At 43.5% G+C, this 16996-nt stretch overlaps 1 protein-coding gene across 1 annotated transcript in view; it reads right to left on the bottom strand.

Annotated features, from left to right (window-relative positions):
• The window catches only part of RASEF (RAS and EF-hand domain containing), a 61348-nt gene that overhangs the window by 4893 nt on the left and 39459 nt on the right, over positions 1-16996 (bottom strand). Inside the window, exons 12-16 of the mRNA XM_080669086.1 lie at positions 16832-16976; positions 15091-15172; positions 11713-11827; positions 8000-8119; positions 295-371 (exon numbers count right to left, since the gene is read on the bottom strand). Of these exons, the coding sequence (XP_080525212.1) occupies positions 295-371; positions 8000-8119; positions 11713-11827; positions 15091-15172; positions 16832-16976 (539 nt within the window). The remainder of the gene's footprint in view (positions 1-294; positions 372-7999; positions 8120-11712; positions 11828-15090; positions 15173-16831; positions 16977-16996) is intronic.

A 16996-nucleotide genomic window follows, 5' to 3' on the forward strand; every position in this document is an offset into this window, starting at 1 on the left:
TCGTGCAAGTCAACTATTAGCTTTGTGGTGACATTATGCAAAAACATCAATGAAACCTCAGGTGCACCTGCTTTGTTTGGCAGTAAAGGTATGCTTGTCAATGTTCACAGTGAATATGCAGCATTACCAGTTTTTATAACATCTACGTCTAATTGTTTCTCTAACCACTACTGAAAGAGAAGACAGTGTTTTCCAATGTAGAGTCATGTCGTGGTCAAGAGGTTTGACATGAGCACCAACTAAATGAAAACTCAAGTCTCTATCCAGTTTTCCAAATAAGAGACAAAACTTTACCGGGCAAGATGGAGAACAGCTTCCACTATATTCGAACCATCTTTGGCACTTGTTTCACAGAATAATGCCCCATAGGTCTGTGGAAAAGAAACAGACACTATTAAACAAAGCCTTTGTTTAGGTTTCCTGAAATTTTAGCTTATAAATCAATACATAAGATAAAAATATTTTCCCATTGAGTACACTAAGAGGGAGTAGTAGCTAAGAAGTTTGATTCAGAGTTTCAATAATTAAAAAGAAATGACTAGTTTGAACCTCATTATTCTAGAAATAGTTCCTAAACACGGTAGTTTTTAGTTTGCATTTAAAAAAAAAAAACACAATAGCCCTGACTGGTTTGGCTCAGTGGATAGAGCGTCGGCCTGCGGACTGAAAGGTCCCAGGTTCGATTCCGGTCAAGGGCATGTACCTTGGTTGCGGGCACATCCCCAGTGGGAGGTGTGCAGGAGGCAGCTGATCGATGTTTCTCTCTCATCGATGTTTCTAACTCTCTATCCCTCTCTCTTCCTCTCTGTAAAAAATCAATAAAATATATTTAAAAAAAAAACAATACAAAATTTCATGTTTTAAGATACTTATTTCCAATAGTTGCACACATGCTACCCAATGTTCGCTATCAAATCATTTGAGAGAGATAAAAAATGATAACGTACACTCAGGAATGGAAAGTCCATCAAAAGTATGTCTGATTTTGGCCAGCAGCTAACACACGTCCCCTTTCACACTATCCTTTCCTATCAAGATTCAGCAGCCTGCATGTGGCTAAAACCAATGGACATTTTCTAGTCCTCTATTATTCAACCTTCCAGAGGGTATGTGTGTGATCACTGATCCTATCACACTCCTGCTTCCAACCCCTCAATGCTTCCCTTCCAGTCAAGTCATGTTCAAATGCTTTACAGTGGCCGACAAGACCTAGCTTATATGTGGCCCCAGCCAGCCTCCCCAGCCTTACCTGCTACCATTCTCTCTCACTCATGATGCTCCAGTTACCCTGGCCTTCCCTCATTTCCCCATTGCTCCAAATTCCCTCCCATCTCAGGGCCTTAGCACCTATTGTTCCCATTACCTAGGTTATCCCCTACATCCATCAACCCTCTTCTCCAGACTCACTCTTACTTACTGTTAGATCTTAGGTAACCTTCTCTTGAAATTAAGATTGTTTCCTAACCCTCAAAAGGCCCTATTAGGTCTTCCTGTTATAAAACCTCAGCACCATCTGTATTCATCCTGCATAGGACTTATCACAATTGTACTGATAAAGTTACTTTTGTGTGTCTTTATCTAACAAGCTGGAGACAGTTTCCCCCCAATGCTCCAAATTCACTCCCATCTCCACACAAGCACAGAGTCCCAAACAAGATGAACCCAAAAAGACCCACATCAAGACACGTCGTAATTATGATGGCAAATATTCAGGACAAAGAGAGAATCTTAAAGGCTGCAAGAGAGAGACAGAAAGTTATGTACAAGGGATCTCCCATTAGATTATCAAATGATTTCTCAACAGAAATGCATCAGGCCAGAAAGGAATGGAAGGAAATTTACAAAGTGATGCAAAGCAAGGGGCTGAATCCAAGAATACTCTATCCAGCAAGGCTATCATTCAAAATTGAAGGGGAAATAAGGAGCTTCACAGACAAAAAAAAAAAGGCTAAGGGAGTTTATCACTACCAAGCCAGCAATGCAAGAAATGATAAAGGGACTGGTGTAAAAAGAAGAAATAAAAAGGGAAGAAGGAACACAGGCACAAAAAAATAAAAATGGCTACAAACAAGTACCTATCATTAATAACTTTAAACATAAATGTACTAAATGCTCCAATCAAAAGACATCGAGTGGCTGAATGGATAAAAAAACTGGACCCATATCTATGTTGTCTACAAGAGACCCATCTCAGAACAAGGGATTCACATAGACTGAAAGTGAAGAGATGAAAAAATATCTTTCAGGCAAATGGAAATGAAAAAAAAACTGGGGTAGCAATACTTATATGTGACAAAATAGACCTCAAAGTGAAGGCCATAACAAGACATAAGAAAGGCCACTCCATAATACTAAAGGGATCCATACAACAAGAGGATATAACCCTGGTAAACAAATATGCACCCAATGCAGGAGCACCCAAATACATAAAAAAAACCCCTGGGAGATATCAAGGGAGAGATCGACAACAATACAATCATAGTAGGGGACTTTAATACACCACTGACATCACTGGATAAATCCTCTAGACCTGTGGTCAGCAAACTGCGGCTCGCGAGCTACATGCAGCTCTTTGGCCCCTTGAGTGTGGCTCTTCCACAAAATACCATGACCTGGGAAAGTCTATTTTGAAGAAGTGGCATTAGAAGAAGTTTAAGTTTAAAACATTTGGCTCTCAAAAGAAATTTCAATCATTGTACTGTTGATATTTGGCTTTGTTGACTAATGAGTTTGCCAACCACTGCTCTAGACAAAAAATCAGCAAAGAAACAGCAATTCTAAATAACTCACTAGATCAGATGGACTTAATTGACATCTTCAGAACATTTTACACCAAAGCCACGGAATATAAATTCTTCTCAAGCGCACAGGGGACATTTTCAAAAATAGACCACATATTGGGTCACAGACAAAGTCTCTCCAAATTCAAGAAGATTGAAATCATATCAAGCATCTTCTCAGACTACAATGACATAATATTAGAAATAAACTACAATAAAAACAATAAAAAAATTCAAACACTTGGAAGCTGAAGAGAATTCTATTAAACAATGATTTGGTTACCAAAGAGATCAAAGAAGAAATTAAAAACATCCTGGAAACAAATGACAATGAAAACACAACAACCCAAAAATCTATGGGACACAGTGAAAGCAGTCTTGAGAGGTAAGTTTATAGCTCTACAGGCCTACCTCAAAAAACAAGAAAAATGGTAATAAATCATCTAACTCTACAACTTAAAGAATTAGAAAGAGAGCAACAAAAAAGCCCAGAGTGAGCAGAAGGAAGGAGATAATAAAGATCAGGGCAGAAGTAAATGACATGGAGACCAACACACACACACACACACACACACACACACACACGCACACACGCACGCACACGCACACACACACAAACAAACAATACAAAAGATCAGTGAAACCAAGAGCTGGTTCTTTGAAAGGATAAATAAGATTGATGAACCTCTAGCCAGGCTCACCAAGTAGCAAAGAGAAAGGATTCAAATAAACAACATCAGAAACGAAAGAGGCAAAATAACAACAGATCCCACAGAAATACAAAGGATTGTTAAAAAATACTGTGAACAACTCTATTCGAGCAAACTGGACAACGTAGAGAAAATGGACATATTCCTAGAAAAATACAACCTTCCAAAACTCAATCAGGAAGATTCTAAAAATCTCAATAGGCCCATAACTATGGAGGGAATTGAAGCAGTCATCAAAAAGCTTCCAGCAAACAAAAGCCCAGGGCCAGACAGCTTCACAGGAGAGTTTTATCAAACATTAAAAGAACTAAAACCTATCCTCAGACTATTCCAAAAAATTCAAGAGGAAGGAACACTTCCAAGCTCCTTCTATGAAGCCAGCATCACCCTAATACCAAAACCAGATAAAGACAACACTATGAAAGAGAATTACAGGCCAATATCCCTCATGAACATAGATGCCAAAATCCTCAACAAAATTCTAGCAAATAGGATCCAGCAGTACATCAGAAAGATCATACACCATGACCAACGAGGATTTATCCCGGGGATGCAAGGATGGGACAATATCTGCAAATCAATAAACGTGATACATCACATAAACAAATTGAGAGATAAAAATCACATAGTCATATCAATTGATGCAGAAAAAGCATTTGACAAAATGCAACACCCTTTCTTGATAAAAACCCTCAGCAAAATGGGCAGCCGTGGGCAAACAACGGCCCGCCGGCTGGATCCGGCCCATTCAGCTGTTCTATCTGGCCCGCGGAGCCGAAAGAGCGGAGGGTTCTCTTGCTCTCCCCTCCGCTCCTTTACTTTGAATTTATATTAGTTCACACAAACACTCCATCTATGCCTTTGTTCCGGCCCTCCGGTCCAGTTTAAGAACCCATTGTGGCCCTCGAGTCAAAAAGTTTGCCCACCCCTGGATTAGAGGGATCATACCTCAACATAATAAAAGCATTATATGACAAACCTAGAGCCAACATCATACTCAATGGGCAAAAACTAAAACCATTTCACCTAAGAACAGGAACGAGTCAGGATGCCCACTTTCACCACTCCTGTTTGACATAGTACTGTAAGTGCTAGCCGTAGCAATTAGACAAGAAGAAGAAATAAAAGGCATCAAAATTGGAAAAGAAGACGTAAAACTGTCATTATTCACAGATGACATGATACTGTACATAGAAAACCCTAAAGACTCCATCAAAAAATTATTAGACTTAATAAATGAATTCGGCAATATAGCAGGATACAAAATTAACGCCAAGAAATCTATGGCATTTTTATACACCAATAGTGAACTTACAGAAAGAGATTTAAAAAAACAATCCCATTTACCATTGCACCAAAAAAATTAAGATACCTAGGAAAAAACTTAACTAAGGAGGTAAAAGACCTGTACGCGGAAAACTACAGAACACTAAAAAAGAGATAGAGGAAGAAATAAACAGGTGGAAGAACATACCGTGTTCATGGATTGGTAGAATCAACATCATTAAAATGTCCATACTACCCAAAGCAATCTATAGATTCAATGCACTCCCCATTAAAATACCAACGGCATATTTCACAGACCTAGAAAGAACTCTCCAAAAATTCATCTGGAATAAAAAAAGAACCCGAATAGCTGCAGCAATTCTGAGAAAGAAGAACAAAGTAGGAGGGATCTCAATACCAGATTTCAAGCTGTATTACAAAGCCACTGTTCTCAAAACAGCCTGGTACTGGCACAAGAACAGACATATAGACCAATGGAATAGAAAAGAGAACCCAGAAATAGACCCAAACCACTATGCTCAATTAATATTTGACAAAGGAGCCAAGAACATACAATGGAGTCAAGACAGTCTCTTCAATAAATGGTGTTGGGAAAATTGGACAGATACATGTAAAAAAATGAAATTAGACCACCAACTTACATGATACACAAAAGTAAACTCAAAATGGATAAAGGACTTAAACATAAGACGGTAAACCATAAAAATATTAGAGGCATCCACAGGCAGCAAAATCTCAGACATATGCCGAAGCATTATCTTCACCGATACGGCTCCTAGGTGAATGAAAACTAAAGAGAAAATAAACAAATGGGACTACATCAAAATAAAAAACTCTGCACAGCAAAAGAAACCATCAACAAAACAACAAGAAAGCCCACTGCATGGGAGAACATATTTGCCAATGTTATCACCGATAAGGGTTTAATCTCCAACATTTACAGGAAACTCATACAACTTAACAAAAGGAAGATAAACAATCCAATCAAAAAATGGGCAATGGACCTAAATAGATACTTTTCGAAAGAAGACAGAAGGAAGGCCAAGAGACATATGAAAACATGCTCAAAGTCACTAATTATCTGAGAGATGCAAATCAAAACAACAATGCAGTATCATCTCACACGTGTCAGAATGGCTATCATCAACAAATCAACAAACGACACGTGTTGGTGAGGATGCGGAGAAAAAGGAATCCTTTTGCACTGCTGGTGGGAATGCAGACTGGTGCAGCCACTGTGGAGAACAGTATGGAGTTTCCTCAAAAAACTAAAAATGGAACTCCCATTTGACCCAGTGATCCCACTTCTAGGAATATATCCCAAGAAGCTAGAGACACCAATCAGAAAGGATATATGCACCCCTATGTTCATAGCAGCACAATTCACCATAGCTAAGATTTGGAAACAGCCTAAGTGCCCATCAGTAGATGAGTGGATTAGAAAATTGTGGTACATCTATACAATGGAATATTATGCTGTGGTAAAAAAGAAGGAATTCTTACCATTTGCAACAGCATGGATGGAACTGGAGAGCATTATGTTAAGTGAAATAAGCCAGTCAGAGAAAGATAAATATCACATGATCTCACTCATTTGTGGAATATAATGAACAACATAAACTGATGAACAAAAACAGAGACAGAGAATCATTGATCAGACCATCAAACCTCAGAGGGAAGGCAGGGGAGGGTGGGGGTTAAGGGGACGAGATCAACCAAAGGACTTGTATGCATGCATATAAGCCTAACCAATAGACACAGACACCAGGGGGGTGAGGGCAGGAGTGGTGGGGTTGTGGGGGGGGGGGAGGGGGGGATAAGGACACATATGTAATACCTTAATCAATAAAGAAAAAAGAAAAAATTTAAATTTTTTTTTAAATCACAAAATGAATGGATTCCTAGTAGAAATGGGTAGTGCTGCTGCTGGGTTCTATAGTCATGATGCTATGGGGTGAGGTAGAGAATGCCTTTGAGGAAACAGGAGGTTATACGAGACGAGATCATGAGTAAGCAAACCTTGGAAACTGAGAAAGCATGGGGCAGGAATAACACAGAAATGATGTGGTCTCTACTGTGGCATATGAGATCTCTAGAGTCTGATATGGGATTATATGTGTCTAATATCTGTCTCCTCCAGACAATAAACTACAGGAGGACAAGGACCGTCTTTTTTGTTCTCTGTTCTTTACTCAGCACACAATAAAGTGCTTGCCACATGGTGGAGACAATTAAATGTGTTGAATGAATCTCTTCTGCATTCATTGCTTAGTTTTGATGTTTATCATATTTGGTTCACAGTTCCAAAATTTAAAACAAGCATGATCTCCCAATGCAGAATAGTGAAATTCAAACTTCTTTGTAAAGTGCACATGGATTTGCTACCAAGAAGTCTTCCATGGTGCTGATGACAGACAATGATGACAGCAGTGTCACATGAGACTGCTATGGTTGTGAACTTCACATCTGATCAAGGAGCATCTGATTCCTTGTAGGGTAGGACAGGTCATAAGGGGTATTCTGACACAGTGATAACAATAGGATGGTAAACACTGCCCACAATAGTCATTTGGACAGGAGTAAGCTCCATCCTCTACACCAGTGGTCGGCAAACTCATTAGTCAACAGAGCAGCAAACCGCAGCTCGTGAGCCACATGTGGCTCGTGAGCCGCAGTTTGCCGACCACTGCTCTACACAAATGTAAAACCAAAAATAATTCTACACTATTCCAACTAAACACAAATCTTACAGGGGAAAAAACACACACAACACAAAAGTCTTCCTATTCTCTTCCCACCAGATGGATGACACATTGCAACATCTTCTTCCCCTTGGCATAGTAACCCTCTAGAACCAAGCCCATCTTTTCAAAATAGGACACCCGTTCTTTTTCCTTTAGCTGGAGACAAGGACTACAGAAGGATTCCAAGAACTGGGTGAGAGTGAGGAGGAAGACGTGGTAATTCTGGCTCTGCTTTATCAATGATAGGCAATGGGAGGAAATCCCATTTCGATTTACATCTATGATCAATTTACATCTATGAGGGATTTAATCTTTGGTGCAATTATGTAAATTCATAATGCGGGGGGACATTGAGATTTCTTCCTGTATAAGGACAGGAGCCCCATCAAACAGGGTGCAGGCTCATCAAAGAACCTCTTAAGCAAAGGTGGACAAAAGCAAAAAACCCTTCCCAACCTGGACCCGCTCTCACTCTTACCATGGCCAGCTTTTCTCCAAAGTATGCTGGTACGCACTTCTCTCCCTCTGCAGCAGCGGACTCACGAAGATCAGCCTTGTTTCCCACCAACATGATAGGAATACTCTCATCGGCTGCATCCTACCACAAAGAAAAGGAAAAAAATGTGCACACGTCAAACACTGGACAAGTGCGGACAATGACGACAGCAGCGGTCGTGTCCAAAAGCCCCTGTGTGCCACATGATGTATTGATATTATCTTTAAACCCCCATATCTCTAAAAAGAGCTAAACACTTTCCCATTGCCAGGTGAGGACACTGACATTCAAAGGTTTTAAATAGGAACTTGTAAGGGCCTGGGCCAGCGTCTAAGTAAATTGACTGTATCCCCCTTCCTGCTACACAAACCAATACAAACTCAAGAAGCATGACCTCATCATTTTCTACAACTTCCACTCTGCACAACAGTGATTACAAGTCCACTTCATTATCCCAGATACAAAACACATATGTAAATCCCTCAGCTATTATGGGACCAAAATGGAGTTTGAAAGTTCCGCACTCGCTGCTATCTGGTTTGCAAAAATAGCAAAGTAAGAAGGTCCTAGAAGTCAACATTTTTCCTATGAGGAGTCAGTCTATTCAAAGCAACAGCTTCTCAGGATACTGCTTCCAAAACAGCCCATGCCACTGTCACACTGCCCCACATTCTCATGGAGCTGGGATGAAAGGGAAGATGCGAGAGGCAGAGCTGAGTTTGAGACCCCACGCCTCCCACCTCCTGGCACCTCACTGGCTGTGTGAAATCAGGCCAGTCTTTTCATGTTTTTGCCTCAATATCCCTGTGTGTACAATGAAGAGGTTAATTAAAGGCACATCCCATCTCATTAGCCTATAATGAGAATAAGAGAATATAATCTGCGTCACACAGAAAAAAAATGGGTTTCTGGGTCCTAAACAGGAGAAGCGGCAGCCCTGGCTAAGTAAGACATTACTCTTTGCAGTGCCTAAGGACACTCAGATGCTCATTCCATTTGGTACCCGACACAGGATCAAGAAATAAGCCTTAAACATAATGAAGATATCTTTGACTTCCCTTCTCTTCACAGTCCTTGCCTCTAACTGAAGGCACCACCTGGGTGTGGTAAGGGCAGAGGAGGGAGGGAGTCAAAGGCCCTCTCCAAACCTACCCCACCCATCCACTAGTGTGTTAATTAACTGTGTTATTTGACACTCTTCTAGGGATCTAAGGGATGTCATTTGGAAGCTATTAAGCAAATATTCTCTTAAGTAAGCTAAGAATCCAGCATCTAAATGACTTTCCCAAATCACACAGGTAAATACTGTATCTCCTTCAAGTCTTGATTCAAATAACACCTTCTCGGGAGGCCAGGGCCACACTAATGAAAACTACATCCTGCTACCTCACCAGGAGGCCCTTCAGCCTGTCATCTTTTTTATTATAACATTTATCACGTTCCATCATTCTTATTTTATTCATTTATGTTTGTTTCTTGTTATGTCTCTCTTCCTGAAGTACAAGCTTCATAAGGATAGGGTTCTTTATTAACAGATATATCCCAACAGAGGAGGTACCCCCAAAATATTTTTGAATGTGTGAAAGTCAGGATGAAATCTCATGTCTCAAATGTCTCCATTCAACTTTTCGCCAAACATTCAATCAATAAATTATTCATGACAGATAAGTAAAATGGGCATAATTTTATATTACCCATGATTTTATGATAATAGTTTGTAACCTGGTGCTTTTCAATTAAAGTGTATTAATTATTAATTCAGAGGGTCTACTCACCACTGACATTCTACTTCCTCTCAGTCCTCTGCTCTATCCTGGCAATCACACAATTAGTTATTTATACAGTGGCCATATAAATTGTCCCTGTAGAATTTCCTCAAATTGGAAAGGGTGATCCATGGCTAAGGTTCATCGCGTCCATTATTTTTCTAAGATGAAAGTTAAATGCCAAGTGCACTCCAATTTTTTCTCTATAACAAATTCAATAATTCATCTTGAATTATTACAGTTACAGTTTTCTTACTCTTTGGACCCTGTGAAAGGGGCTACCAGCAGCTGAAAAGGTCACTTACGCTGTGTGGGTTGCTCAGCAAAATAGGGCAGAGGGCTCCTGGCACACACTACAGCTGGTCACTAAAGGCTCCTTCAGGGCCGTGGCTGGCCCTGCCTTTTATACTTCCTTTTCTTGAGCATAATCCAAAGATTTAAAATGAAAACAAGTTCCAACAATTTCAACAAGTTTTGCTGTAATTTTAACTAGCCATGTGTATGAGTTAGTTGGGATTTTCCATTATTCTTTGGGCTCACTGCTCTGTCCCAGGGAGGTCCACTTGAGTAGATGCCTCTCCTTCATGAGCTGACTACACTTCAGATTCCTTTCTGGACTTCAAAAGCTTCTTCTCACTCTGATGCTTTATCAAGGGAGCAACCATATTGAATCAGAAGGTCCCATTCTAGCCCCCATTCCAACCCTACCCTCTATATAACTACCAGCCAGTGTCATATACTTCCTATGCCTCAAATAATACTATGTTTCTTCCTTTCTCAGATATGTTACTGAGATGAATATAACATAGAAAATTTTTATGAAATAAAAATGTTATATAAATGCCTACACATTTCACTGTATTTAAAATTTTAAGTCATGATATTTCAGTAGGACAATATGCACATTTATTTATTACTAAGTTTTACTGCCAATTACAATATCACTTCTCATATCACTTTTTTTTGTACAGGGTATGAAATAGGCCCAAATGAAGAATTCAGAAACAAACTGGAGATCAGACAGGAATAAGTTCTGTGTTTAGCTACCCCTGCACTTAATGCCTATTAAAAATTATAGATAATAGACCTACTTGAAAAATTTTATTAGCCATTAGTTTCAGGTATTTTTTCTCAAGTAAGAATGCTGAACCATAGATTAAACTATTGTTTTACATTGATAAATAACTGTTGTCAGCACTTTAACTATGGTCAAATAATTTCCCACTTCTAAAAATTATTTACCATGAAACCGAAGGAAATGAAAGCTTCTCAGTTCAAAAGAAAGCACAAATAGTACCACACATGTTAAAAATACCAACTGGTTTTTCAATGGTACCTTAGGATGTGTAAAGACCCAAATCACTACCAGAGTAAGGGAGAAAACACAGTTGCGATAGAATGAGGGCCTCACACCTGCTCATACCAGGTGCTGTCTCACCTGTGTATCTAGTGCACATGGAAGCCCCTGTACTCATCCAACCATGCTACACACCCAGACCCTGATCACACCCAACCATGCTACACACCCAGCTCTGTACACATCCAACCATGCTACACACCCAGCCCCAGCAGCTTCGTTTATAAGAGCTGCTGCTTCTCAGGTGACCTGCATTTCCATTTGCTTCTGATTTTATCTGTAAGGAAACCCAGAAGTTTTATTCCCAGAAGCTCCTTTAATTGTGTCCCTTGGCCTTGCAGGAACTTGCCCAGCGACTGAGAGAGAGAGAGAGAGAGAGAGAGAGAGAGAGAGAGAGAGAGAATCCTGCCGAGTGCCCCTGGGAACTCTGCCTCCAACATCCCCTTATCTGTCACAGCTTGGATCAATGGGTTCTCGTCACATTCCCTTCAACGAGGAAGAGAACCAGCATTTTCCAGCATGGCCTATAGCTCCCCCATGCAATTTTCTGTCTCTCTGTTTTGATTTCTTACCTCAATCATATCCACCCATTCTCGTACGTTAAGAAAGCTTTTCTCACACGTGACATCATACAACAGCAAGACTCCATCTGCTCTTCTGAAGTAGGACTTGGCAATACTTCTGAATCTGGATAAGAGAGAAGCACTTATGGCACAGATCTAATCAGTCTGTTTGCTGCTGCTCCATTCTTCGTCGCTTCTGTGCTCACTCACCTTTTTCTCATCTTCTCAAATAAGTCCCAAGTGAAAAAATTTGAGGGCAATATATCACTGCGAAAGTCATCTCCGAGGCCCAGACTGACCCAGTGACAGGTAACAGGACGAGAATCTGGGCTACTGACTTTAAAAAGCCAATCATTTGCTCCACCAAACAACCCCAAGAATGTCTACAAACCCCAAAACATAACCAGGACAAGGATGACACTGTAATTTCTGAAAGTTCCAGCCTCAGCTAAAACCTACCAAAACCCACGAGTGGGACACAGAGAAGGGTGGAAGGAGATGCACATTAAAGAAAATGGTCTTCCAGGCATGGGGAGAGTGGAAGAACAATGTAGATGCCACCATGCACCAGGCACATTACATAAATGGAGGTGAGGGACTCACTAGGGGAAGAGCATACTGCAACCTACATATCTTTCTCTAAACCAAGTGCATTATTTTATACTAGTGGCCCGGTACACAAAATTCGTGCACATTAAAAGCAGGACCCAGAGTCAATTCCCTGCCCACCCACATGCACCTCAAAATTGCATGAGACCCAAAACTGGGTGCCCCCCTCCCCAATTGGGCTAGATCCAGACCCGGCCAGTCCCACCCTTGTCAAGCCCTGCTGGGCAGGGGGTGTAGCCTCAGTTCCCCAGACCTGGCGCCAGGACAGGGGGCATGGCCTGAAGTCCCCCAGATGGGGCGGGGGGCGTGCCTTGAGGTTCCCCATCAAGCCCTGCCAGGTGGGGGACACAGCCTGAGATCCCCTGTCAAGCCCCCGCTGGGTGGGGACCATGGCCTGAGGTCCCCCATCAAGCCCCGCCAGGTGGGGGGGTGCAGCCTCAGGTCCCCTGGCCCGGCACTGGGATGGGGGTGCAGCCTTAGGTCCCCCATGAAGCCCCACTGGCAGAGGGGTACAGCCTCAGGTCCCCCGTCAAGCTCTGCTGGGCAGGGGCGTGGCCTGAGTTCCCCCAACCCAGCACTGGGGGTGCACCTTGAGGTCCCCTGTCAAGCCCTGCTGGGCGGGGGGAGTGGCCTCAGGTCTCCTGGCCTGGCACTGGGCAGGGGTCCAGGCCTGAGGTCCCCCAGCGTGGCGGCAGAGCAGGGGGCAAGTCCTGAGTTCCCCTGGCCTGGTGCCAAGACAGGAGGCGCGGCCTGAGGGCCCCCAGCCTGATGCCAGGGCAGGGGGCATGGCCTGAGGTCCCCTGTTAAGCCCCACGGGGGCAGAGGAGGGCGTAGCCTCAGGTCCCTGCTGATTGCTCCTTAAGGCTCCTTAAGGGAACTTGGCCTCAGCTGTGGGTGCAGCCATCTTTGTGACGGAGTGATGGTCAATTAGCATATTCCCTCTTTATTAGATAGGATTGTCTTAGTTAGGGCCATGTCAGCCACAAGTATTTTTTAAATGTTGGAATGCTCAGTCTGCTGCAGAACAGGAGCTACCCATGTGGGCAGGTATTTGTGTCCTATTGCGAAGATTCACTGATGAATCTTAGCAGCCTAAATGGTGCCTGGTGAAGAGGTAGGTAGGCACCCCATTCTTACTTGTTGAACAACTGGATAGATTCTGCTCCCAAAGAGTTAGACAATACTAAAACCTACAGGAAATCCTTCTGGTCAAGGGCAATAAATGCAAGATAAGGTACCATCAAAAGGTGTGAGTCTGCTATTTAGTTTGTGCCTCTGCCCTTAAACCAAGGGAAGCTGTCTTCTATTGTGCCCCACAGAGCAGCTCCTCACACTGTCATGGCATTCAGAGGTGTCGTCTCACTAAATTCTCTTGTTAGGAAAGGGCCCTCTCTTTTCCCAACTGAACACAAACTTCATGGAAGCTTAAGATCCTTTTTCTCACATAGCTGATAGATGAGTGAAAGAGGTAAGAAAGTGAGTATTCTTGAAATTCTAATGTACCATCTAACTATATGGTATATTATAATTACACTAGAGGCTCGGTGCATGAAATTTGTGCACTGGGGGGTGGGGGGGGAGGGTGTCCCTCAGCCCAGCCTGCGTCCTCTCCAATCTGGGACCCTGTCGGACATCCCTCTCACAATCCAGGGCTGTTGGCTCCCAACCACTCACCTACCTGCTTGCCTGCCTGCCTGCCTGATTGCCCCTAACTGCTTCTGCCTGCCAGCCTGATAACCCCCTAACCACTCCCCTGCCAACCTGATCAATGCCTATCTGCTCCCCTACTGGCCAGATTGCCCCTAACTGCCCTCCCCTTCCGGCCTGGTCACCCCTAACTGCCCTCCTCTGCCAGCCTGGTTGCCTCCAACTGCCCTCCCCTGCAGGCCCGGTCACCCCCAACTGCCCTCCCTCCCCTGCAGGCCTGGTCCCCCCAACTACCCTCCCCTGCAGGCCTGGTTCCCCCCCAACTGTCCTCCCCTGAAGCCTGGTCCCCTACAACTGCCCTCCCCTGAAGGCTTGGTGCCTCCAACTGCCCTCCCCTGCAGGCCTGGGTCCTTCCCCAACTGTCCTCCCCTGCAGGCCTGGTTCCCCCCAACTGCCCTCTCCTGCAGGCCTGGTTCCCCCCCAACTGTCCTCCCCTGAAGCCTGGTCCCCTACAACTGCCCTCCCCTGAAGGCTTGGTGCCTCCAACTGCCCTCCCCTGCAGGCCTGGGTCCTTCCCCAACTGTCCTCCCCTGCAGGCCTGGTTCCCCCAACTGCCCTCCTCTGCTGACCCAGTCACCCCTACACCCTAACTGCCCTCCCCTGTGGGCCTGATTGCCTACAACTGCCCTCCCCTGAAGGCCTGGTCCCCCCCAACTGCCCTACTCTGCTGGCCTGGTCCCCTCCAAGTACCCTCCCCTGCCAGCCTGGTCTTCCCCAACTGCCCTCCTCTGCCAACCTTGTCCCCCCCAACTGTCCTCCCTTGCAGGCCTGGTCCCTCCCAACTGCCCTCCTCTGCCAGCCCGGTCACCCCTAACTGTCCGCCCCTGCTGGCCTGATCGCCCACAACTGCCCTCTCCTGCAGGCCATCTTGTGGCAGCCATCTTGTGTTCACATGGGGGCAGCCATCTTTGACCACATGGGGGTGGCCATCTTGTGTGTTGGAGTGATGGTCAATTTGCATATCACTCTTTTATTAGATAGGATAATGATAAGCATAGAAAACACCGAGTGGGCTGCGAAACTTGTCTGTGTAAGCCTAAGCAGGGCCCAAGCTCTCCAGAAAACACTTGCCTCTCCTGACCGGCTGTGTCCCAGAGCTGCAGAACTGTGCGCTCTCCATCCACAATGAGGGTCTTCATCTGAAAGTCAACTCCTGCAAAGGAACAGAAGAGAACATGGAGAACAGGATGTAAATCATTCCACTGGTTTTTACTTTCAAGTTCTCTTTAGATGAGACAGGAGCCAATAAAGCAAAGAGCCCAGCAATATAGAGAGAAATGAGCATGGCCTTCATGGAAAGTGACTTCACATGCTAATTATCAGTCAGCATGTGACCCCACAACTGCACGGGATGCACCATCTGCAGGCTGACTGACTTGGGGAAGAATTTAGTCTATGGACAAAGGGAAAAATCTATGTTCTATTTGTCATGTAACTAGGGAACTGTTATATCTGTGTGCGCATGTACATAAAAATGTGTATGTGTATGTGTATGTGTATATGTGTATATGATTATGTATATATGCCATATATACATATATAGCAACTGAACCACATACTGGAGTCTTTTTATGAATCAAATTGAAGTGAACTTTTGGCTTTGTTATTTTGAGTGGTTTTACAAAGATGCCCATTGTGAAGAGAGTAACCAATCTTTTCTAACATTTCTGGTTATCAAAATAAGAACATTTTAGATAAACAAGAAAAATAAATGATAATTTGCGTATCTTCAACTTCTTCTACTAATTATTATGCAAATTTGGGAAATTAGGACATAATTTCTGCCTTGTTCTGAGAGGTAATACATCCCATTATAAAGGAGGGAGGTAGCAAACTTCGATGATTTTGACTATAGTGACAAACTAGCCATCAATAATGTCCCTTTACCAATATCAAACAACATCTTATCAGAAAAGCTTTCCCTGGCCACCCTGCATAAAAGTGCACCTCTCCCTAAACCTCTTTTTTATTTTATTTTATTTGTTTTTCATCCATTTCCCTCCGTTGGGATGTTAACTCCTTCCAGGCTGGGATGTAGTCAACTCCTTAGCACTTGTGACAGCAATTGGCTCACAGCAGGACTCAGGAAATGTTTGCTGAATAAATGAACCTGTCCTCTCAGGCTCTAAGCTCTAACCCAGGCATCCTCAAACTACAGCCCGCGGGCCACATGAGGCCCACCGAGGACATTTATCCGGACCGCCAGGTGCCGCTGCCTGTCCTGCTTAGCAGCCGACTAGTCCCAGGCCCGCAGTGCGCATAGGAATTTGTTCATAGTTTTGTTTTTTTTTTAAACTATAGTCTGGCCCTCCAACGGTCTGAGGGACAGTGAACTGGCCCCCTGTTTAAAAAGTTTGAGGACCCCTGCTCTAACCTGTCATCAACTGGCTAAGTAGATACCTCTGTCCTTTGTCAGTCTCCCTTTCCTAAAGTTCGGCCTTTACCAAAACAGGAGAGGACCAGCCTTGGGCAAACTACGGCCCGCGGGCCAGATCCGGCTGTTCTATCGGTTCTCTTGCTCTCCCCTCTGCTCCTTTACTTTGAATTTATATTAGTTCACACAAACACTCCATCCATGCTTTTGTTCCGGCCCTCTGGTCCAGTTTAAGAACCCATTGTGGCCCTCGAGTCAAAAAGTTTGCCCACCCCTGGGAGAGGACCATTCTATAGACAAGGACACACACATGTCTATCTACATGTATGAGGAGAGAGATTGACCTGTATCTATGTATCTGTGCATATAACCCCTAACGAAATTAAAACCAAGCTAAAAAAGTAATTTCCCCATTAAAATCTGAAAAAGGAACCATACCCAGTGTGGCACTTGTATTTCCTCGAAATTCATTCTTGCAAAGTCTCATGAGGAAACTAGACTTCCCCACTGCGGCATCCCCAGCGAGCACAATCTTGTAAGCCTTCTGTGAGCTGGAAGACCTGTTATCATCCGCCATGTCTGTCTAGGGGGAAAAGACACAGT

Source organism: Plecotus auritus (genome assembly GCF_963455305.1).
Source record: "Plecotus auritus genome assembly, chromosome: 5".
Classification (NCBI taxonomy): domain Eukaryota; kingdom Metazoa; phylum Chordata; class Mammalia; order Chiroptera; family Vespertilionidae; genus Plecotus; species Plecotus auritus.